The sequence below is a fragment of the Melanerpes formicivorus genome, unplaced genomic scaffold (assembly GCF_026170545.1).
Source record: "Melanerpes formicivorus ecotype bairdi unplaced genomic scaffold, bMelFor1.0.p_v2 SCAF_162, whole genome shotgun sequence".
NCBI classification, from domain to species: Eukaryota; Metazoa; Chordata; class Aves; order Piciformes; family Picidae; genus Melanerpes; species Melanerpes formicivorus.
Window position 1 is genome coordinate 145,764 of NW_027142514.1, and position 24,077 is coordinate 169,840.

At 52.4% G+C, this 24,077-nt stretch overlaps 1 protein-coding gene across 1 annotated transcript in view; it reads left to right on the forward strand.

The window, feature by feature from the left end:
- CACNA1B (calcium voltage-gated channel subunit alpha1 B) overlaps positions 1-24,077 on the forward strand; it is a gene marked incomplete at its 5' end in the record, with an annotated part of 276,768 nt that overhangs the window by 137,709 nt on the left and 114,982 nt on the right. Inside the window, 4 exon segments of the mRNA XM_068168969.1 lie at positions 2,564-2,626; positions 13,193-14,014; positions 16,186-16,400; positions 19,447-19,567. Coding sequence (XP_068025070.1) covers positions 2,564-2,626; positions 13,193-14,014; positions 16,186-16,400; positions 19,447-19,567 — 1,221 coding nt within the window.

Genomic DNA, 24,077 nt, shown 5'->3' on the forward strand with positions numbered 1-24,077 from the left:
GTGACTCAGCTCCACCAAGACATTCTCTTGTGCTCTGCCCCTCACGGATGGTAAGTAGCAACGAGCAAAGCTCAAATACCTCTGCCATTTGAGTTGGAAAAGGAAGCTGTCTTTGCTTCATGGCTTTACACCCTGCAGTTCCAGCACCAATTTAGGGTTTAAAACAAACCAAAACAGAAAAGCAAGCAAGCAAAATCAGACTCCAGCAAAGGGAGCAGAGCAGCAAGCCTGGAGTGCTGCAGGACTTGCATAACATCAGCTGGCCAGGTTACAAGGACACTTGGCAGGATCAGAGAGTGGCCTCCATCCTGCACTGCACCAAACCAGGCAGGGATAAATGCAAAGATCCATTCAAGCCTCCTGCTGAGGGATGCTGAGATCTGCTTCCAGCAATCAAAAGCCAAATTGCCACAGGTATTGCACAAGTTGGTGCTGCCTTGCAGGTAAAGGAGGGCAGCCCAGTACATTCTCCTCCATCACAAGTCTTCCTTTTACCTGTGCTTGAAGCATTTGAGCAGCCAAGGGTTTGTTCTCTGGAGGTTTTTAGCTGCCTTCCTGAGGGTCAGCATCCAGCCATGGAGTAAAGGACTCTCCAGCTTGAGCAACCTGGGAAGAATAATTCACTTGACAAGCGAGCAGGGGGTGCCAAGCCCACTTGGCCTCCTGCTTCAGTTTAGTTTAGCAGGGTCTGAGTGTAGAAACAGTGAAGCTTAGGCAAAGTGCTTCACCTGTGACTGTTCAGCAGATTACTTGCCCCAAGCAAAACTTTTATGGTGCCTCTCCTCATTTCTCTTACATTCATTCCAGCTTTCATGACCTCTGGATTTTGGAGCTATATGCTTAACATGGGCCAATGTTTCTGTTCAGAGGAATTCATTGGTTTTAAGTAAATGTCTATTTATAACTCTTTTTATAGCCAAAGAACATCAGATTTTGATTGCTCCTTTTGGTTTGCTAATATTGATTGATAGCAGATCAAAACTCTCATAGAATCATAGAGTTGTCAGGGTTGGAAGGGACCTCAAGGCTCAGCCAGTTCCAACCCCCCTGCCATGGCCAGGGACACCTCACACTACAGCAGATTGCTCACAGCCACATCCAGCCTGGCTGCAAACACCTCCAGGAATGAGGCTTCCACCTCCCTGGGCAACCTGTGCCAGTGCCTCACCACCCTCATGGGGAAGAACTTCTTCCTAACATCCAATGGAAGCAGGAGAAAAAAAACCCTACTGTAACTGGAAAGGCACATTCAGGAGGTGAAGGGATTTTCTTTTCAGCCTTGAGGAGGGTTCTTGGGGTGATGTAAGTAAAAGTGGTGAGACACTGGAACAGGTTGCCCTGGGAGGCTGTGGATGCCCCCTCCCTGGAGGTGTTCAAGGCCAGGTTGGATGAGGCCTTGAGCAACCTGGGCTGGTGGGAGGTGTCCCTGCCCATGGCAGAGAGGTTGGAACTGGATGATCTTTAAGGTCCCTTCCAACCCAAACCATTCTATGAATCTCTGTAGATTCATTTATCAAATCAAAATCAGTGCCTCAAGCCAAGTCCCAGCAGGATACTTAGAACCCTGGTTCTGTGTGGATTCCTTGCCAAGGAATCAGCTCTTTTTCTGTGTAAGCAGTGATTTCTGTGTATAGAAGCCCCTATGTGTAATGGTGTGTGTACAGACACTGGATGGAGGAGAATCTACAGCACCCCTTGTGAACTGAGGCAGGCTCCTTCGACAGGCTGTGGAGCCCTGCCCAAGCTGCAGCAGACCTCCACTGGTCAGCCATGGTGAGCAGCACTCAGGCAGCCTGAGCTCAGGCACAGCCCCATGCCTGTCAGAGAACAGAGGTAGGTGACTCTGAAGAGCAAATCCAAGGCAGGGACCAAGGAGAAGCAGCCTGACACCAGCTACTGTGGCCCAGGGTCTTCCCTCCAGCCTACGCTCTCCTCCTGCCCGCTGTCCCGGGGGGCCAGAGCGGGGATTAGCATCCCGCTCCCACTTGGCCAGAATGATTCGCAGCACCGCTGCAAAAAGCAATCCCCACCTGTTTCTGCCAAGACCTCTACCCTGAGGTCCTAAAGATGGCTGCTGCAGAGGACTTGCATTGTGTGAGTATAGCACACGGAGGCACCAAGTCCGAATACCATCATGCGGCTCTGGATTCACCTTTCGGTTTTATTGCTTTTCTTCCTCCCCCCTCTCCCCTCCCTTTCTGGTTCCTTCTTTTGGTTGTTGTTTTTTTTTTTTGTTGATCCTTTGGTTGTTCCCCTGTTAACTAGAAGGTGTCTGTGGCTTCCACACTTTCTGAAGCTTGCCTGGTCTCCCTCCCAAGATGCACGCTGCAGTCTGCATTCGATAGGACACAGCCTTGTATGAGTCTCCTCCCGATGTCTTTTATGGTTTCTCTTCTCTTCTTCTTCCTTTTCTTTTCTTTCCTTTCCTTTCCTTTTCTTTTCTTTTTTTTTCCTTCACTTTTTCCTTTCCTTTTTTTTTTTTTTTTAGTTAGTTGTGTTTTTTTTTCCTTTTCTTTTCTCACTTTTTGTTTTTTCTTTGTTTGTTTTGTTTTTGCATGTGCAGTTTTGTAAAGCAAACTCGAGGTACTGTATCTCGCAGCTCGTCAGTCTCCAGCGTTAATTCACCGTGAGTTGCTCTCTGTTATGATATTCAGTACATGGATTTTTATGACCTCTACCTCTCTCTGTATTTACAAACCTCCCTCTTCCCCCCTTCCCCCTCCTCCTGATGCCTTCACTCCCTTCCCCACCTTGTTTTCTCCTCCCCTCCCCCAAAACCAAATACAAACAAATCATTCCCATCATTGTGGAAAGCCTCCAGACCAACGTACGGTGGAAGGACTGGAAGGTGTGCAGCATTGCCATCTGATGCTTGTGATTTGGTTGTGAGCAGCTCCGTGGTGCTTCCTACATTGACCGTGTGGTTTGTGTTGCTTCCTCCCCTTCCTTTGTGGTTTAGTTGCTCCCATCCCCCTTAATGGGTTCCCTTTGTTCCTTCCTTACCTATTCTCCCTCCCCTCCCGTCTGCCCTCATTCGATGGTTCATCTTGTTCTCACTTGTGTTCCTGTTCTCTGTGTTTATGATGTGCTGGGCTGATGGCTTTGATGTTCCACCAGTGTTTGCACTAATGGTTCAATAGGAGAATGGGGGCCCGCCGTGAGTGCACTCTTTATCAAGGAGAGCTTTAAAAGGGGTTGCTGGAAACTGGACCCAAGCCAGCCCAAATTGCACAACTGCATAAACATCCTTGGGAGCGCTGCTTGTGTCTGTTCTCTCCAAGCTCCCAGCTTGGAGAGCTTACACTTGGAGCTAACAGCTACAGATCATTACTGTAAGGTTGGTGGAGCGCTGGAACAGGCTGCCCAGAGAGGTTGTGGAGTCTCCTTCTCCAGAGACCCATCTGGGAGTGTCCCTGTGCGGGCTGCCCTGGGTGACCCTGCTTTGGCAGGAGGGTTGGACTGGATCTTCAGAAGTCCCTCCCAACCTCTACCATTCAATGATTCTATGACCTTATGAGATTGAGGCACTCAGCAAGCTCCTATGCACCCGTGGCTGAGCAAACAGTGGTAGACCTTCTGTTCGCTCCTAACAAACAAACCCTGCTGGCTTTGCTGTCGCTCGCGGGGGTGGTGACGCCGACGCAGGTTTGTAGGAGAACCCATTGCTCCCTGCTGACTAATACAGCAAACCTGGTCACCAGCTGCTCATCAAACCCATCTTAGTGCCTCTGCTTTGGGTGATACCTTTACCATTTGATGTTGTCTTTCTTCCTCAATGCTGTTGGAGAGACAAGTAAGTGCCAACCTAACCCACGCGCGGGTTTGTCCTCGTGTGCACCACAGCAGGTACCAAAGGCCTGGTGAAGCAAAGGAGCTTCCTCACATCTTCCTTTTTCCGTGGGTGTTTTTTCTGGGGGGGCCTTGTCCACTGGTGGATCTCAGATGTGTCTGTATTTAAAATACACTGGTGTGATGTGTGAGCTAAGCTTCTGTGACCATGGGTGAGCTACAACGACTGGTGAAGTAGATGTGGTGTGTCTGGGAGATCTCACAGGGCTGGGAGAGTGAAGTTTAGGGGCATCAAGTGGACCCAGGCAGTTTTAGGCTCATTTCTCCCAATGCATTTCCTGGATGCTGAGATTCTTGACAGGCAGAAAGGTGTAGACAGAGCTCTGCTGCCCTGCAGGTTTCTCTCAGCCTTCCTTACCCCTGGCAGGAGCAAGGCCATGGTGAAGGGAGGTGATGGAGGAAAGGGTAAGGTCTTCCACCAGCTTCCTCACATCTTCCTTTTTCCCTGGGTGTTTTCTGGGTGGGCTTGTCCACTGGTGGATCTCAGATATATTTGTCTTGAAAATACACTGGTGTGATGTGTGAGCTAAGCTTCTGTGACCACAGGTGAGCCACAGTGACCGGCAGGAGTACATGTGGTGTGTCTGGGAGATCTCACAGGGCTTGGAGAGTGAAGTTTAGGGGAATCAAGTGGACCCAGACAGTTTTAGGCTCATTTCTTCCAATGCATTTCCTGGCTGCTGGGATTCTTGACAGGCAGGAAGGTGCAGACAGAGCTCTGCTGCCCTTCAGGTCTCTCTCAGCCTGCTTTGCCCCAGGCAGGAATGGGGGGATGGTGAAAGGAGGTGGTAAAAGGTAAGGTGTTCCACCAGCTTTCTGACATCTTCATTTTTCTCTGGGTGTCCTTCTTAAACTGAGAGGCCCAGAACTGGAGACAGGACTCAAGGTGTGGCCTAAACAGTGCTGAGCACAGGGCACAATGACTTCCCTGCTCCTGCTGGCCACACTGTTCCTGATGCAGGCCAGGATGCCACTGGCTCTCTTGGCCACCTGGGCACACATATAAAATCCCTTGAACATCAGTAAGGACCAGGATCTGCAGAGCCATGGGTTTCCTGCTCTGAAAGAACTAATCTTGTTCCCAAACTCTTTTGGGGCACAGAGGGTCATGCTCTTGCTTTGATTGGTTTCACAATAGATGTTCTAAATGGGTGAAACCAAACCTGAAATCAAACCACTGGAGCCAGATCCATAGACCAAAACTAAAAACCATTACAGAGAAAAGCCAGGTGTGTCATTCTTCTGGTGCTGATTTCCAGCCTCTTGCGCTATCACAGAATCACAGCATCATGGAATGGCAGGTTTTAGGCTCCTCAGTTCAAGAGGGACAGGGATCTGCTGGAGAGAGTCCAGCAGAGGGCTACCAGGATGATCAGGGGACTGGAGCACTGCCTGGTGAGGAGAGGCTGAGGGACCTGGGGCTGTTCAGTCTGGAAAAGAGAAGACTGAGAGGGGATTTAATACATATTTATCAAGATCTGAAGGCTGGGGGTAAGGAGGGAGGGGACAGGCTCTGCTCACCTGCTCCCTGGGATAGGACAAGGAGCAATGGATGGAAACTCCAGCACAGGAGGTTCCACCTCAACATGAGGAGGAACTTCTTCACTGTGAGGGTCACAGAGCACTGGAGCAGGCTGCCCAGAAAGGTTGTGGAGTCTCCTTCTCTGAAGACTTTCAAGGCCTGTCTGGATGCATTGATCTGTGACCTGAGCTAGATTCTGTGCTCCTGCTCTGGCAGGGGGTTGGACTTGATGATCTCTTTGGGTCCCTTCCAACCCCTGACAGGGTGTGATCCCCAGAAGTGTTGTGCACCTGCCAAGGAGAGTTGGGACTTTTTTCTCCTCCTGAATAAAAGCTTCAAGCAGCTCTTTCTCCCCCAGCTCAACCATCACAGCACATCCCTGCTGCACCCACCCAGCTGTAGACAAGCTGATAGCACACAGAGGGAAATGAAGAAGCTTCAGTATCTTCCAGCAGGAGGAAGTTGTCATTTGTCCATCCAAGAACCCAAATTGTTCTTGATCTCTATCACTTGCTTTCAGCTGTTCCCTGTCTGGGCCATCTCCTTTATTTCCATCACTCTAGGGTAAAAAAAGGAACTGTGACATCATTCCTCAGGTCCTTCGTCTTGGTTTGTATCAAAAGCTCAGAGCTCATGGTAGGACTTTGGCCATAACAGAGTCTGGTCTGGGCCATTGCAGTGTGCTTGGCAGGATGTCTTCTGGAGTGTGTGGCTTGAACACTGCAGGGGGAAAACTAAGCTCAAATGGATGCAATGTGACTGGACACAGTCTCAAGCTGCACCAGGGGAAGTTTAGGCTGGAGGTGAGGAGAAAGTTCTTCCCAGCAAGAGAGATTGGCCCTTGGAATGTGCTGCCCAGGGAGGTGGTGGAGTCCCCATCCCTGGAGGTGTTCAAGAGGGGATTGGATGTGGCACTTGGAGCCATGGTTTAGTAGTCAGGAGGTGTTGGGTGACAGGTTGGACTTGATGATCTCTGAGGTCTTTTCCAACCTTATTGGTTCTATGGTTCCATGCAGGAGAAAAGGTCTGAGAGCATCCAAGCAGCAGCAGCAGCTCCTGGGGGCAGTGGTGCAGTGCATTCAAACCCTTGTGGTGAATTCCTCTGCCAGAAGCTTGGCTTTGTCAAACCAAAGAGAGGGGAACCATCCAGCTCTGGGCATTCTTACCCCACACCACAAATCCTGCTCTGTATGTTAAAGTGGAAAATGGGAAGGCTGGGGGGGAGAGCCTCTCCAAGTTAATGAACAGAAGATGTTGTTCCAGTGGAAAGGGGGTTTGGGGGTTTGGTTGGGGCTTTCTTTTTTGCCCTGCATTTTTATTGGTGGTTGTTGTTGGAATGGCACTAGAACAAGAAATTCCCTCTCCTCTCTAATCAGGACAGATTCTTTCCCAGCCACAATCTAGCACTGGGGGGGTATTTTTAACTCCAAATTACACTGCTCAGAGGCAGCTCTCCTTCATTACCGACTCAAGAGCAGTTGGAAGGAGTTCTGGGAAGCCAAGTGCCATTAACTGCAGCAGGGCTTGAGAAGGTTATGGGAACAAAAATCTTTAATCATTAAGGAAAACCCTAAGATTAGAATGTGGCTAAAAATACCCTTGCCTCGCTTGAACAGTCTGCACAAGTGACTGGAGGGATTTATTTATAGCCACATTAGTCAGCCATTCATTAATAGGAATTTTATTTGATTCCCCATGAATTGTGTGGGTTTTATTCCTTCCTAGCCACAGGCAGGAGTTGTTTGCTGGCTTCTTAATCCAAGAAAAAGCAGTGGAGCTGCACAGAGTGCATTAGCAGAGGTATTTAGCTAGCAGTGTGTCCAGGTGGCCAAGAAGGCCAAGGGCATCCTGGCCTGCATCAGGAACAGTGTGGCCAGAAGGAGCAGGGAAGTCCTTGTGCCCTGTGCTCAGCACTGCTGAGGCCACATCTTAAGTCCTGTGTCCAGTTGTGGGCCCCTCAGTTTAGGAAGGACATTGAGAGACTTGAAGGTATCCAGAGAAGGGCAACAAAGCTGGGGAGGGGTCTGGAGCACAGCCCTGATCATAGAATCAATAAGGTTGGAAAAGACCTCAAAGATCATCAAGTCCAACCTATCACCCAACACCTCATGATTAACTAAACCCTGGCTTCAAGCGCCACATCCAAGCCTTTTTAGAACACCTCCAGGGTTGGTGACTCCACCACCTCCCTGGGCAGCACATCCCAATGGCCAATCTCTCTTGATGGGAAGAACTTTCTCCTCATCTCCAGCCTAAACCTCCCCTGGCACAGCTTAAGACTGTGGCCTCTTGTTCTGGTGCTGCTTGCCTGGCAGAAGAGACCAACCCCCAGCTGGCTACAACCTCCCTTCAGGGAGTTGGAGAGAGCAAGAAGGTCTCCCCTGAGCCTCCTCTTCTCCAGGCTAAGCAACCCCAGCTCCCTCAGCCTCTCCTCACAGGGCTGTGCTCCAAACCCCTCCTCAGCTTTCTTGCCCTTCTCTGGACACCTTCCAGCATCTCAACATCTTTCCTAACCTGAGGATCCCAGAACTGGAGACAGGACTCAAGGTGTGGCCTAACCAGCACTGAGCACAGAGCAGAATGACTTCCCTGCTCCTGCTGGCCACACTTTTGCTGATGCAGGCCAGGATGCCATGTAAGATCAAAAGCTCTCCTCTGCAATGAACTAAGAGCAGAGCAAGAGGAGAGCAGGAGCTGTCACATATGTCTGTGCTCAGTTGCTGTAGGAACTCGCAGGGAGCCAGCGTCACGTAATCGGAAGGGACAAGCAGGTGACACATTCCCTCCAGTTGCTGCCACTTCGGCTCTGAAAGCCCTGAACACTGTCCCCAGAGGGACCAACCTGCTCTGCTGCTTTCCTTCCGTTCCCTGCAGCAGGCTTTATGCACACTGTCACTTGCTCCTGATGTTCTCAGCTGGTTTGGGTACGGTAATGAGCTTGCAAGCAGGCTCCACGCTTTCCAGTGGGGGGTTTTTTTATGGTGCTTCATGTGTTTGCTGATGTTTAGTCTGATTTTACTGCTCTGCCTTTTGCTGTAGCAGGAAGAAAGGATGCAGGCATTGCTTCAGAACCTCCTGCTCCTTGGCTTCTGTAGTAACCAAAGCCAGTGGGTGGGCTGTGTGTTGTAGCCTTCTGGCGATCACCTCTGCTGCCTGTGTTGGTGTTAAGGATGGATCTCATCCTGGGCTGCAGCAAGGGAAGCAGAGCCAGTAGGGCCAGGGAGGGGATTTTCCCCCTCTGCTCCACTCTGCTGAGTCCACACCTGGAGTACTGTGTCCAGTTCTGGAGCCTCTGTTCCAGGAAGGCTCTGGAGGTGCTGGAAGGTGTCCAGAGCAGGGCCACGAGGATGAGCACAGCTGTAAGGACAGACTGAGGGAGTTGGGGCTGTTCAGTCTGGAGAGGAGAAGGCTCTGAGGAGACCTCATTGTGGCCTTCCAGGATCTGAAGGGGGCTCCAAGAAAGCTGGGGAGGGACTTTTTAAGATGTTGTATAGTGATAGGACTGTGGGGTGTAGCAACACTAGAAGTGGGGAGATTGAGATTGGCTGTCAGGAAGAAGTTGTTCCCCATGAGGGTGGTGAGAGCCTGGCACAGGTTGCCCAGGGAGGTGGTGGAAGCCTCATCCCTGGAGGCTTTTGCAGCCAGGCTGGATGTGGCTGTGAGCAACCTGCTGCAGTGTGAGATGTTCCTGGCCATGGCAGGGGGGTTGGAACTGGCTGAGCCTTGAGGTCCCTTCCAACCCTGACAATTCTATGTGGAGAAATTCCAGGGTCTGCTTCAAACAGGAGGGATTTTAGCAAAACAGATTCAGTTAATACCTGCATGGCTTGGTTTCTCCAGCTTCTCAGTGGTGTACATACCTGGCAGCACCTTGAGTTGGCCATGAGTGAGGTACAGTGGAAGCTTTAGCACCTCAGACATCATTCAAAGGCTGATTTATGCTCTTGAAACCCAGCTGAAAAACAAAGCCCTCCAGAAGTGACACATCTTGTGTCAGAGCCAGCAGGTTCTGAGTGTCTCCTCTGCACTGTGCTGATTACCAGCCCTGCATCCTCAGCTTTCCTCCTCATCACATCCACTCAGAGCCTGGCTCTGAAGGGCTCAGTGCAGGCACTGATGAAGAGGCTGTGTCCATCCCAGTTGTCTGGTGGTTTGTTGTGGGCTTTCCTTTGCAGAGGCTCTGCAGGGAAGCCTGAGCTTTGCACTCCATTGGTGCCTGTCCCCTGGAGATGGAGCACAGGATGGTGCATGGGGAGGAGGCAGCTGGGCTCTTCTCTGTGCTCTGGCTTTGTAGGTAAATGGAAGGCTTCCCATGAGGGGAGCTGCCCAGCTCTAACTGGTCACTGCTGTTACCCCTCCAGTGTTGGCAGCTCCCTCTCACTGCTCAAAGCACAGACCAGAAGCTGGTCCCCACTCTGAGGACTTTCATTATGAAGTGGGAAATGTCCCCATAGAACAAAGGGACTTGGGGGCCTGTGCCCAGGGAGCTCAGCCATGCAGATGCACATCCCTGAGCTGTCTCAAGCTGTGCCAGGGGAGGTTTAGGCTCAAGGTGAGGAGAAAGTTCTTCCCAGAGAGAGTTGTTAGCCATTGGAAGATGCTGCCCAGTGAGGTGGTGGAGTCACCATGCCTGGAGGTGTTCAAGAGGGGATTGGATGTGGCACTTGGCGCCATGGTTTATTAGTCATGATGTCTGTGGTGATAGGTTGGACTTGGTGACCTTTGAGGTCTCTTCCAACCTTATTGCTTCTATGATTCTCTGCTCACTCACTACTGGCTTGAGACAGAAAGCTGTGTAGATGTGGTGCTGAGGGACCTGGTTTAGCAGTGACCTGGCCGTGGTTAATGCTTGGACTTGATGATCTTAGTCTCTTCCAACCTATGTGATTCTGTGACTGAAAGATTCCTTCCCAGCTGCCTGGCTGTCCTCATCCCCTCCACTGTGAGCATTTAGGTCAGGTTTGGCCTCTTAGGCAGACACAGGCAGCAGCCCTCTCTGGAAGGAGCTGATCCCCTGCAGAGCTCTGAGCTGCAAACCCTTCCCAGCAGCTCCCACTGTGCCACCTGGACACTGCCTGCCCTGGGGGCTCCACATGGTCACAGAACCTGACAGTGCCCAGCAGCAGCTACACACACCAGGAGCTGCTTCCTTCCTTCACCAAGGGAGCCCAGCAAGTACGTCAGGAAGGACGTCAGGCTCCCTGGTGGGCTGTGTGCTGAGCTCTGGAGCTGCTGGGGTCAGGCTGATGTGGAAACAGAGGCACTGGAGGTAGGAGGAAAATGATTTTCCTCTCTCTGTCAGAAGTTTCATTAAGGAAGAGGTTCCTGGACATTTGGATGTTAAGTTTTTTGGACATTAGGAAGAAGAGGCCTCGAGCACAGCCCTGTGAGGAGAGGCTGAGAGAGCAGGGGTTGCTTAGCCTGGAGAAGAGGAGGCTCAGGGGAGACCTCATTGCCCTCCACAACTCCCTGAAGGGAGGTTGTAGCCAGGTGGGGGTTGGTCTCTTCTCCCAGGCAAGCAGCACCAGAACAAGAGGACACAGTCTCAAGCTGTGCCAAGGGAAGTTTAAGCTGGAGGTGAGGAGAAAGTTCTTCCCTGAGAGAGTTGTTAGCCATTGGGATGTGCTGCCCAGGGAGGTGGTGGAGTCCCCATCCCTGGAGGTGTTCAAGAGGGGGTTGGATGTGGCACTTGGAGCCATGGTTTAGTTGTCAGGAGGTGTTGGGTGATAGATTGGACTTGATGATCTCTGAGGTCTTTTCCAACCTTATTGACTCTCTGATGAAGTTCTTTACCATCAGGGTGGTGGAACGTTGGAACAGGTTGCCCAGGAAGGTGCTGGAGGCTCCATTCCTGGAGACATTCAAGGTCAAGCTTGATGGGGCTCTGAGCAACCTGATCGAGTTGGGGATGTTCCTGCTGACTGCAGGGGGTTTGGACAAGATGACCTTTTGAGGTTTCCTCCAACCCAATGCAGTCTATGACTCTGTGAAATGGTGCTGGTCCTCCCTTACCAGCCTAAATCCACTCTGCTTCCACTCCAGTGGGATTTTAAACTTTGCTTTTGTGCTAAAGCAGAATTTGACTTGGAATCTTTCAGAGGAAATCCTCTGGGCCCCTCAGTTTAAGAAGGACATTGAGAGACTTGAAGGTGTCCAGAGAAGGGCAACAAGGCTGGAGAGGGGTCTGGAGCACAGCCCTGTGAGGAGAGGCTGAGGGAGCTGGGGTTGCTTAGCCTGGAGTAGAGGAGGCTCAGGGGAGACCTTCTTGCTCTCTGCAGCTACCTGAAGGGTAGGGTTGTAGTCATGAGGTGTGTGGTGACAGGTTGGACTTGATGATCTTTGAGGTCTCTTCCAACCTTGGTGCTTCTGTGAATTCCCTTCTTTCCTCAGCAGGCAGGTGACCCCTTGGGATGTCCTGCTCAGAAACCAAGAGCTGTGTGGAAAAATCAAAACAATGCCAAGGGAGGTGTCCTCATCATTTGGGTTGGAAGAGACCTCTAAGGCCATGAAGTCAAACCATTCCCCCAGCATTATCAGCTCACCATTAAACCATGTCCCTCAGTACCACATCTTGAAATGTCTCCAGGGATGGGGACTCCACTACTGCCCTGGGCAGGCTCTTCCAGGGCTTGACAACCCCTTTGGTCACGAAATGTTTCCTCACATCCAGGATAAACCTCCCCTGGTGCAACCTGAGGTCAATCTTTCTTATTTTATCATTTGTTCTTTGGGAGGAGAGACCAAATCCCCTCTGGCTTCAGCCTCCTATCAGGAACTTACAGAGAGCGATGAGGCTTTCCCTCAGCCTCCTGTCCTCCAGGCTAAACACCCCCAGCTCCCTCAGCTGCTCCTCCCCAGCCCTGTTCTCCACACCCTTCCCCAGCTTTGTTGCCCTTCTCTGGACAGACTCCAACACCTCAATGTCCTTCTTGGAGTGAGGGCCCCAAAAGTGAGCCCAGCTGAGTGAGCAGTGCTGAGTGCAGGGGGGATGATCACTGCCCTAAATAGAGATGCTGGGGGCAGAAGGGATGAGGTCTGTGCAGGGCACAAAGATGCTCTCTTTACATCTGCATCTCTGTGTGACTCTCCCAGGCCCTGGGGGGTCTCACACTATACAGAACACTTTTCCTCTCTCTCTTACACTTTTTCAGACCCCAAGGATGCTTGGGCTGGATGGTCCATCCTCACCTCAGCAGGATGCTGTGAGTTTAGAGCAGCATCTCGCTGTGCCTTTGGCTCTCATGGTCATGCAGCCTGGACACGGCCCTCTGGTTGGCTGGAAAGGGAAAGGGCTGGCGGCAGGGCGCTCGGCCTGGGATCCTTGGGAGCCGATTTCATGTCCCCTCGCTCCTACCAATCTAACTTCCCCTGCTCAGCACTAACTTGCTTATCCAGCTGTTTCCAGGTGGGGGAGGAAGGTGCTGGTGGTTGTAGGCTGGTTGAAAGATCTGGCTGTGCCCTGTGATTTTTGTGTGCAGAGACTTTACAAACCCTTCAGACTTCACCTGGGCCTTCCGAGGGGGATGGCCACCCTTAGGAGATTGCGATGAGCCCATTCCAGAGGAGCTGTTCCACCGCGTGGGGCAAACTAACCCTGATGTTCCTGCTGGCTTTCCCTGCTCTGCCAGCCATCCTCTCTCCATCCCTCTAATCTCTCCGGCTCAGCCCTCTAACCCCCGCCGGCCTCGGCTGCCAATGTCCTCTGGTTCCTTGTCGCTTGGGTTTGTTGTTCTTTGGGGTTGGTTTCTTTCTTTCCCCTGGTTGATGTATTTTTTAGGTGCAAAGTTGGATCCTAACTTGTCACCTTCCTCCTCTCCTTAGCAAGCAGCAGAACTCCTCCAAGTCCAAGTCGGTGTGGGAGCAGAGGACCAGCCAGATCCGGATGCACAACTTCCGCGCCAGCTGCGAGGCTCTGTACAACGAGCTGGACCCGGAGGAGCGGGTTCGCTACGCTACCACCCTGCACATCAGGCCCGACATGAAGACTCACCTGGACCGCCCGCTGGTGGTAGAGCCCAGGAGCGAGGGGAGGAACAACATCAGCAAGCTGAGCCCCGTGGAGGTGCAGGAGGTGGAGCAGACCAAAGTGGGCTCGACCGACGGGGCGGAAGCTCCGCGGAAGCACCACCGGCATCGGGAGAAGGACAAGCCGGCGGAGCACGAGAAGGGGGACGGCACCAAGGAGGAGAATGGGGAGCCCGGCCCCAACAACAAGGAGGAGAGGCACAGGCAGCACAGGAGCCGCAGCAAGGAGGTGGAAGGGGGCAGTAAGGAAGGGAAAAGCGAGCGCAGCAGGGGGCAGGAGGGGGGCAAGAGGCACCACCGGCGAGGCTCGGTGGATGAAGGAGGCGAGAAGGAGCACCGCAGGCATCGGCCTCACCGGCACTCCGCCGACCGGCAGGGCAAGGAGGGCAACGGCGCCGCCAACGGCGCCCGCGGCGAGCGGCGCTCCCGGCACCGCGGCGGCTCCAGGTCTGGCAACCGGGATGGGGAGCCCAGCTCCAAGGGAGAGAACGGAGAAGAGCCTCACAGACGGCACAGGCTGAGGAACCGGGCGCTGGCCACCTACGACTCGGTGGAGAAGGAGAACGGAGAGAAGGAAGGGGAGGCTGGGGAGAAGGAGCACCGCAACCATCAGCCCAAGTGAGTGAGTGCTGCTGGGCTGGTCTCGTCCCTGGGACAGCTCAGGGGGCACAAGGCCCCCAGATGTGTTTCAGGAAATTACTGATTCTGCCCCCTGTGGTGTTCCCTGTTGCTGTTCTTGCTCTCACACCAGCTGCCACCACGACCTGCAGTTCTGGTTTGCTTCAATCAGTGACCACAAAGGCTCCCAAGGATGACTTTGGTCCACGATGGCCCATAGGAAAGCTCAGATTTGAGGAAGGAAGTATCACCACAGAACCACAGAATGGTTTGGGTTGAAAGAAGATCTAGTTCCCACCCCCTGACACAGGCAGGGACACTTACTACTAGACCAGGTTGTTTAAGGACCCATTCAGCCTGGGTTTGAACACTTACAGGCTTGGAGCCTCCACAGCTTCTCTGGGCAATCTCTACAACCTGCTCAGGGAGGCTGTGGATATACCCCCCTGGAGGTGTTTAAGGCCAGGTTAGATGAGGCCTTGAGCAACCTGGGCTAGTGGGAGGTGTCCCTGCCCATGGCAGGGGGGTTGGAACTGGATCATCTTTAAGGTCCTTCCCAACCCAAACCATTCCAGGAATCCATCAAGCTTCTCTGGGCCATGCATGTCCTTAGTGTAAGTACCAACAGAGCCTCTAGGACGTGACAAGGAGCAGAGAATTTCCCAGCCTCTGAGGGGAGTTTCTGAGGGGTATATTTATAAATGGCATCCAGCCTTGCTTACAGCCCTTTGGTTTGCTTTCTGTTCTGCTGAGCCCAAGTGGTGAGCTGCACCACCACTTGTTACCTCTCCTGGCTTCTCTCATTAAGGACAATGATGTCCCCCATTTGGTTTCATTCTCCTGTAAGTCAAGTGAGGGAAGCAGTTGTGGAGCAGCATGGAGAGCAGTTAATAAAGAAGGATAGATTGCCTTTTCACTTTTATTAGCCTGATGGAAGAGAAAATTCCCTGGGATGCTTTAGGAGAGAGTTCATGTCACCACGGAGAGCTGTGAGTGGCACTGAGTTAATCATTTCCCTGTCTGTGTGATCTTCCCTTCTGATGGAATCCAAACCACTTTGCATACTCTTTAGGCTGATCATGGGCACAAGCTCACTTCCCTCACTTCCACTTCCCCAGGGAGGCAGGAGCTGTTTAGCTGCTTCCAGCAACGTTGCAGGGGGGCTTTAGGACTGAAAAAGAGAATCATCACATTTAAATAAGGCCTCAGGAGAACATTAAGAGGCAGGATGTCAGACTCCATTCAGAGCCCAGCTGATGCTGGCAAGCTAATGTCACTGTTCCATGCAAGCACCATGTGGCCCTGGCTTATGAACCTCAGATCCAGATGTCTTGAAATGGAATGAAGTGACATTTAGTGGCACAGTCCCTCTGAATCTTCTGCTTGGATGTTGATTCAGAAGGTCTCTCAGAGGAAAAGATCACACACTGTGCTATTAGTAAGTTGTCTTGCAGTCTGTGACTCTTCTGCAAAGGACTTTGGTGAGGAAAACAGGCTGTGAGACCTAGCAAGGAGTGCAGCATCAAGGCCAGGTTGGATAAGGCCTTGAGCAGTCTGGGCTGGTGGAAGGTGTCCCTGTCAATGCCAGGGGGGTTGGAGCTGGCTGATCTGGAGCATGGTTTAGTTGATTAGGTGGTGTTGGATGATAGGTTGGACACAATGATCTTGAGGGTCTCTTCTAACCTGGTTTATTCTATTCTATCTTCAAGGTCCCTTCCAACCCAAACCTCTCTATGAATCATAGAATCATTAAGGTTGGAAAAGACCTCTGAGATCATGGAGTCCAAACACCAACCCAGCACCACCACACTCACTATACCACGTGCTGAGGTGCCATGGCCATGCATTCCTTGAACACCTCCAGGGATGGGGACTCCACCACCTCCCTGGGCAGCCTGTGCCAATCCCTGACCACTCCGGCAGCAAAGCTCCAACCTAAACCTCCCCTGGTGTGACTTCAGGCCATTTCCTCTTGTCCTTTCCCTAGGAGGAAAGAACAAGCCCCAGCTGGCTCCAACTGCCTTTCAGGGAGCTGTAGAGGGCAATGAGATCTCCCCTCAGCCTCCTCTCCTCCAGACTGAACAACCTCAGTTCCCTCAGCTGCTCCTCCCCAGCCCTGTTCTCCAGACCCTTCCCCAGCACTAGTAACACGATTTGCTTTTCTGCCTTAGGGAGAACCAGTGTGAGATCGAGGTGAGTGGCAGTGTGAGTGTCCCTGTGCACACCCTTCCCACCACCTATCTGCAGAAGGTGCCAGAGCAGCCAGAGGATGCTGACAACCAGAAGAACGTGACTCGGATGATTCAGCCACCTCTGGACAAAACCACCACTGTCAACATCCCTGTCACCATCACTGCCCCACCAGGGGACACCACAGTCATACCAAGTGAGTGCCTTTGTCCTCCTTTGTGTCTTCCTGCTTTGGGGGTGAAGTTGCCAGAGAAGAGCTAACTTCCCAAGGAAGCCAGCAGCAGAGGCTGGGTGATGGGATGGTGGCTGCCCTGGCCACCAGCATCCTTGCAGTGGGTGGCCAGAAGAACCACCACTTGTTAATGTTGGTTCTGCAGCCTGCAGCAGCTCCAGATGGGTTCCTAGGTCACCAGGTGGCTCTGCAAAATGCCAGCTAAGGTTCTCTGGAGATGGCTTAGCAGAGCACATCCTGTATCTGGGTGTAAGAGAAAGAGCAACAAAGGCAGCAAGATGTAGTAACTGGGAGCTGGGCAGCAAAACAAGCAGCTTCTGGGGCAAACCCTGTTGTGAGCACAGCAGGTCCTCTGCTTTATCACCTTCTTCTACTGCCATGCTGCAAGCTCCTACCCCAGCAGTGCTGTGTTAAGGTTCCTCTGGTGCCCCAAGAGCCTGCCTGCCCACAGACCCCTCAGCAAAGGTCAAGGGAAGCAGTGGCATGGCATTCAAACCCACAGACTGCATTCATGCTTCTTGACCTCTTAGCCGAGCCTACCATGATGGAGGAGCAGGTCCCTGCTGGCTGCCCAGCTCTCATAGCCTCCACTGAGTGGCTCTGCTGCTTTGGGTTCCTGCAGAGCTTCTCCTCTGCATCAGCAGATCCACCCAAGCTTGGCCTTTCCCAGCTTGGGGTCTACCTGCATAGATCACAGTGTTCTGCAGATGGGCCCAAGGTCACCATGCCTATGGTCTGCTCTGTGGCCACCACCCTCTTCTGACCAGCCTGTGGCTCACCCCTGTCAGTGTAGTCACAGCCTGGGACAAGCTGTGAGTGTTGAGAGTTTCAAGGATTGCAGGGTGAAACCCAAGAGGTTCATGCTAGATTGTGGGTTGCCAGGACTCTTGCTTTCCAAGAGGCACAGCCAGAAGCCAATGGTTTCTCTACTTGCTTCTTCACTGTGTCCTCAGCCACACAACACTTGCCATCATCTGCTTTCTTCTTCTTTCTTCCTCTTACTTGCTTCCTTTCTGCTTCTTCCTTCTGCTTCCTTCCACTTCCTTCTTCTTTCTTCCTCCTTCTCCCTTCTTTCTTCCTCCTTCTCCCTTCTTCCTTCTTTCTTCTCCCTTCTTCCTTCTTTCTTCTCCCTTCTTCTTCCTTCTTTCTTCTCCCTTCTTCTTCTTTCTTTCTTTTCCCTTCTTCTTCCTTCTTTCTTCTCCCTTCTTCTCCCTGCCTCCTTCTTTCTTCTCCCCCCTTCTCCCCCCTTCTCCCCCCTTCTCCCCCCTCCTCCCCCCTCCTCCCTCCTCCTCCCTCCTCTTGTCTCTTCCTCCCTCCTCTTGTCTCCTTCTCCCTCCTTGTCTCTCTCCCTCCTTCTCCCTCCTTCTCCCTCCTTCTCCCTCCTTCTCCCTCCTTCTCCCTCCTTCTCCCTCCCTCTCCCTCCCTCTCCCTCCCTCTCCCTCCCTCTCCCTCCCTCTCCCTCCCTCTCCCTCCCTCTCCCTCCTTCTCCCTCCTTCTCCCTCCTTCTCCCTCCTTCTCCCTCCTTCTCCCTCCTTCTCCCTCTTTCTTTCTCCTTCTTTCTCCTTCTTTCCCCTTCCTTCATTCTGAAATGGTAATTCTGCTATATTGCAGCACCAAGCTCCTGTCAATCACAATTTATCAGCCTCCCTCTTTCCTGGCCACATCCTGGTGTCTGGCAGGAGATACAATCAGGAGCTTATTGAACATGTCACTCTCTCACAATGAAATGTCATTTTTGTGGCAAAACAAGCCAAGAAAGTAATAAAATCCCTGCACCTAACTGATATAAGTGGGTGGGGTGCTTGGATCCCAGCTCCTAGGAATTAATAGAGAAGTGTAGAATATCTGTCTGAGAAGAGAATCTGCAGCATGAAATGGTTTTTCCAGTTCACATCTTGGAAATGATCTCAAGTGAATTAGCCTACAAAGCCACTCTCTGATGGAGAGCAGAGAATGGATCCCTAACCTTTGGCAGTGGGGTTCAGAACAGCCTTCTAGAAAGGCTGAGAAACCTGAGGTGGTTGTAGCCAGGTGGGGGTTGGTCTCTTCTCCCAGGCACCCAGCACCAGAACAAGAGGACACAGTCTCAAGCTGTGCCAGGGGAGGTTAAGGCTGGAGGTGAGGAAGAAGTTCTTCATAGAAAGAGAGATTGGCCATGGGAATGTGCTGCCCAGGGAGGTGGTGGAGTCCCCATCCCTGGAGATGTTTAGGAAGAGCCTGGCTGAGGCACTTGGTGCCATGGTTGAATTGATCAGATGGTGTTGGGTGACAGGTTGGACTGGATGATCTCTGAGGTCTTTTCCAACCTGGTCTATTCTATTCCATTCCATTCCATTCCATTCCATTCCATTCCATTCCATTCCATTCCATTCCATTCCATTCCATTCCATTCTGTTCCATTCCATCCCATCCCATCCCATCCCATTCCCATCCCTGGGCAACCTGTTTCAGTATTTCCCCATCCTCACTGTGTAGAACTTGCTCCTGCTGTTTGAAGGTGGTGAGATATTGGAACAGGTTGCCCAGGGATGTTGTTGAGGTCTCATCCCTTGAGACATTCAGGATCAGGACTCAATGTGGCCCTGGGCAGCCTGCTCTAGTTGGAGGTGTCCCTGCTGCCTGCAGAGGGGCTGAACAAGAAGACCTTTGAAGTTCTATTCCAACCTGATGCAACTTGTGCATCTGAGGTTGGAAGAGACCTTTGAGATCAGCAAGCCCAAGCACTCTGAAAGTGTAAGCTTCTTTGTATGCCCTGGGCATCTCCATTTCCTGGCTGTTGCTGATGCATTGCTCATCAGCAGAGCCACTGAGCAGCCTAATTGCAGTGTGTAGCAGGCTGTAGTAAATAGCGAGGATAATAATCGAGTGATTGTTCATCCCATTTCATCAACAGCTTCCAGGGCTCTTTGCTGTCCCAGCTGCATCATTTGCATATCCAGCTGTTGCAGGCAGCCTGCTGGGTGAGCTGCTTTAACTCCCTGCTTTCTCTTCCCTTGGCTTCCCATCTCAGTGAACAATGTGGAGTTTGAAAGCAAAGCGGAGGAGAAGAAGGACGTCGATGACTTGACGAAGAACGGCCCGAAGCCAATCCTGCCTTACAGCTCCATGTTCATCCTGAGCCCTACAAACCCGTGAGTCCTCTGCCTCTAGCACAACACTTAGGGGCTTGCCTCAAACATGGGTGTTCAAAGCAGTGACATTCAAGCTCTGGGGGGAAAGGACCTGGCAGTGCTGGTGGACAGCGAGTTGGTCACGAGCCAGCGATGTGCCCTCATGGCTCTCTGGGGATGGATTAAGAGATCAAGGTTGAGGGAGGGTCTCCTGCCCATTTGCTCTGCCCTAATCATAGAATCAGTAAGGTTGGAATAGACCTCAGAGATCATCAAGTCCAACCTGTCACCCAACACCTCTTGACAACTAAACCATGACTCCAAGTGCCACATCCAATCCCCTCTTGAACACCTCCAGGGATGGGGACTCCACCACCTCCCTTGGCAGCACATCACAATGGCAAATTACTCTTTCTGGGAAGAACTTTTTCCTCACCTCCTGCCTAAACCTCCCCTGGCACAGCTTGAGACTGTGTCCTCTTGTTCTGGTCCTGGGTGCCTGGGAGAAGAGACCAACCCCCACCTGCTACAACCTCCCTTCAGGGAGTTGGAGAGGGCAATGAGGTCACCCCTGAGCCTTCTCTTCTACAGGCTAAACAACCCCAGCTCCCTCAGCCTCTCCTCACAGGGCTGTGCTCCAGACCCCTCCACAGCCTCACTGCCCAGAACTGGATACAGGACTCAAGGTGTGGCCTAACCAGTGCTGAGTACAGGGCACAAGGACTTCCCTGCTCCTGCTGTATCTGGAGGATTGTGTCCAATTCTGGGCTTGCCAGTTCAAGAGAGGCAGGAAACTACTGGAGAGACTCCAGTGGAGACTACAGAGATGCTGAGGGACCTGCAACATCTCTGTGAGGAGCAAAGCCTGAGAGCCCTGGGGGTGCTGAGCCTGGAGACGAGCAGCCCCAGAGGGGATCTGACCAATACTCAGCAAGAGATGAACATCAAGAGGCAAGAGGCTGGGGCCAGACTCTTGTCAGGGGTGCCCAGTGACAGGACAGGGGGCAAGGGGCACAAGTTGGAACCCAGGAGGTTCCACATAAACAGAAGAAACAATTCTTCACCTTGGTTGTGACAGAGCCCTGGAGCAGGCTGCCCAGGCAGGCTGTGGAGTCCCCATCTCCAGAGGCATCCCAAGCCAGCCTGGACATGTTCCTGTGTGTTTTACTCTAGGTCTGCTCTAACAGGGGGTTGGACTAGATGATCTTAGAAGTTCCTTCTGACTTCTACTGTGCTGTGATTCAAGGATTATCTTGCTCCTAATCTCTGCCTGTCAGCACACTGAGAAATTCAATGAGACTCATGTAGGCTGTGGGTCAGAAGCTGCCTTTCAGCTGGGCTTTCCTGAGGGAAGAAAGTCCCAGCACAGGGAAAAGAGGATACTTTAGGCAGACCCTTCTTGCTGCCCTGCTGATGGCCAGGTGGGCAGATATTTACCACAGATTCACAGATGACATCAGGTTGGAAGGGAACCTCAAAGCTCATCTTGCCCAACCCCATGCAGGCAGCAGGGACATCTCCAACTGGATCAGGCTGCCCAGGGCCACATTGAGTCCTGATCTTGAATGTCTCCAGAGATGAGGCCTCAACCACATCCCTGGACAACTCATTCCAGTATCTCACCATCCTCACTCTGCAGAACTTCCTCCTGATATCCAACCTAAAGCTCACCTGCTCCAGTTTCAAACCATTGCCCCTTGTCCTATCATAGTATAGTACAGTATCATAGTATCAGTCAGGGCTGGAAGGGACCACAAGGATCATCTAGTTCCAACCCCCCTGCCATGGGCAGGGACACCCCACACTAGATCAGCCTGGCCAGAGCTTCATCCAGCCTGGGCTTAAACACCTCCAGGGATGGAGCCTCAACCACCTCCCTGGACAACCCATTCCAGGGCTTCACCACTCTCATGGGGAAGAACTTCCTCCTCCCCTCCAGCCTCAATCTCCCCACCTCCAGCTTCATTCCATTCCCCCTAGTCCTATCACTCCCTGAGATCCTGAGCAGTCCTTCCCCAGCCTTCTTGGAGCCCCCTTCAGATCCTGGAAGGCCACAATGAGGTCACCTGGGAGCCTTCTCTTCTGCAGACTGAACAGCCCCAACTCCTTCAGTCTGTCCTCATAGCAGAGCTGCTCCAGCCCTCTGCTCATCCTCCTGGCCCTTCACTGGACACCTTCCAGCACCTCCATATCCCTCTTGCAATAGGGGCTCCAGGACTGGAGGCAGTACTCCAGGTGGGGTCTCCCCAGAGCTGAGCAGAGGGGGAGAATCACCTCCCTTGACCTGCTGGCTCTTCTGAACAGTCCCCACCCAGCCTTCCTGGAGGTCCCCTTCAGATACTGAAATGCAGCTTAAGGTCTCCCCAGAGTCTTCTCCAGGCTGAACAGCCCCAGCTCCCCCAGTGTGTCTTCATAGGAGAGGTGCTCCAGCCCTTGGTGCCCTCCACTGGACCTACTCCAGCAGGTCCCTGTCTGTCTTGTGCTGGGGGCCCCAGAGCTGGACAGGGTATCCCAGGTGAGGTCTCCCCAGAGCAGAGTGGCAGAATCACCTCTCTTGATCATTGAAGGGTGGGAGGATGATTTATGGCAGGGAGAAAACATCAGAGGCAGCAGGTCAGGGGCTGGTTTTGATGCCAGCAAATTCTTGTAGGATCCTCAGCTGGAGTTTGTGCTCTCCCCCATTCTGACAGCTTTGAACTTCTGGGGAAAGGTGAACATTTTTCATCTGCCAGAGCTGAGAGTACAGCTTGTGGGATCTGCTGGGATTACAGCAGCTCTTCTGCTTCAGGCATCTCTGCCTCATGGGGAGCTTTGTACTCCAAGCCTGTAAATAGTGACTGTGTCACTCTGAAGAGCTGCAGGACTAGGCAGGAGCAGCTGGGGTTGTTTCAGCTGTAGCATGAAGGGCTGTGAGTCATTTTAAACAGCAACTTTGGGCAATGGAGGGTGCTTGAAACCTCTGCCAAGCCAGAGATCTGCTAGGAGCAGAGGTGATCACTTCTGTCTGGTTCAGGTAGATTTGCTGCAGATCATAGAATCATGGAATGGCAGAAGAGTGGAAGGGACCTCCAGAGATTAATGAGTCCAACCTCCCTGCCAAAGCAGGGTCCCCTAGGGCAGGTCACACAGGAAGACACCCAGGTGAGTCTTGAAAGTCTCCAGAGAAGAAGACTCCACAACCTCTGTGGGCAGCCTGCTCCAGGGCTCCAGAGCCCTCACAGCAAAGTTTCTCCTCCTGTTCAGATGGAGCCTCCTGTGTTCCAGTTTGTGTCCATTGTCCCTTGCCCTATCACAGGACACCCCTGACAAGATCCTGGCCCCACTTCTTGCCACCCACCCCTCAGGTATTTGTAACCACTGATGAGATCTCCCCTCAGTCTTTTACTCAGATCTAAGTGTTGCTTAGAATCATAGAATCAATAAGGTTGGAAGAGACCTCAAGGATCATCAAGTCCAACCTGTCACCCAAGCCCTCATGACTACTAAACCATGGCTCCAAGTGCCACATCCAGTCCCCTCTTGAGCACCTCCAGGGATGCTCAGAGGTTGTAGCCTGCATGCTCAGATAGCTAAGGAGGGCTCAGACCCTTCCTCTGGCAGCTCTGTTCAAGAGAAGAATGAGTGTTCCTACACCTCCTGCTCCTCAGCACTGTCCCACCTGGGCTGCCTATCAGTTGCTGGAACAAAATGGGCTGCTCCATGTACTCAGAAAGGCCTCTGTGGTGGAAACCATGCTCTGGAACCCCTGGGCAGGCTGAACACATTCTTTAAACACAGGTGTCAGCTACCTAGTCCAGGCTGCAGCCCTGTGTGCTCCAAGGTGATACAGCTACGAGCACAGAGAGAATCCATCAGACAGAGAAGTCAGAGTCTGTCTCAGTGCCAGCTGTCAGAGAGGGAAAACAACCCCAAGCTACTGCTAACCTCATCTCATCCCCAAAGGAAATGGACTGAAGGTTTAGTATGTGCCCCTTCTGTCCCAAACCCTGGAGGCACACACTTGTGTTCACAGGCTCACAGGATGTCAGGGGTTGGAAGGGACCAAAAGAGATCGTCAAGTCCAACACACCTGCCAGAGCAGGAGCATACAATCCAGCTCAGGTCACAGAGGAACACATCCAGACAGCCCTTGAAAGTCTCCAGAGGAGACTCCACAACCTCTCTGGGGAGCCTGCTCCAGGGCTTTGTGACCCTTACAGTGAAGAAGTTCTTCTTCATGTTGAGGTGGAACCTCATGTGCTGGAGCTTACAACCATTGCTCCATGGCCTGTCCCAGGGAGCAAGTGAGCAGAGCCTGTGCCCTCCCTCCTGACTCCCAGCCCTCAGATCTTTATAAGCATTTATTCAATCCCCTCTCAGTCTTCTCCTCTCCAGACTGACCAGCCCCAGGTCCCTCAGCCTCTCCTCACCAGGCAGTGCTCCAGTCCCTTCATCATCCTGGTAGCTCTCTGCTGGACCCTCTCCAGCAGATCCCTGTCCCTCCTGAACTGGGGAGCCCAGAGCTGGATGCAATATTCCAGGTGAAGGCTCA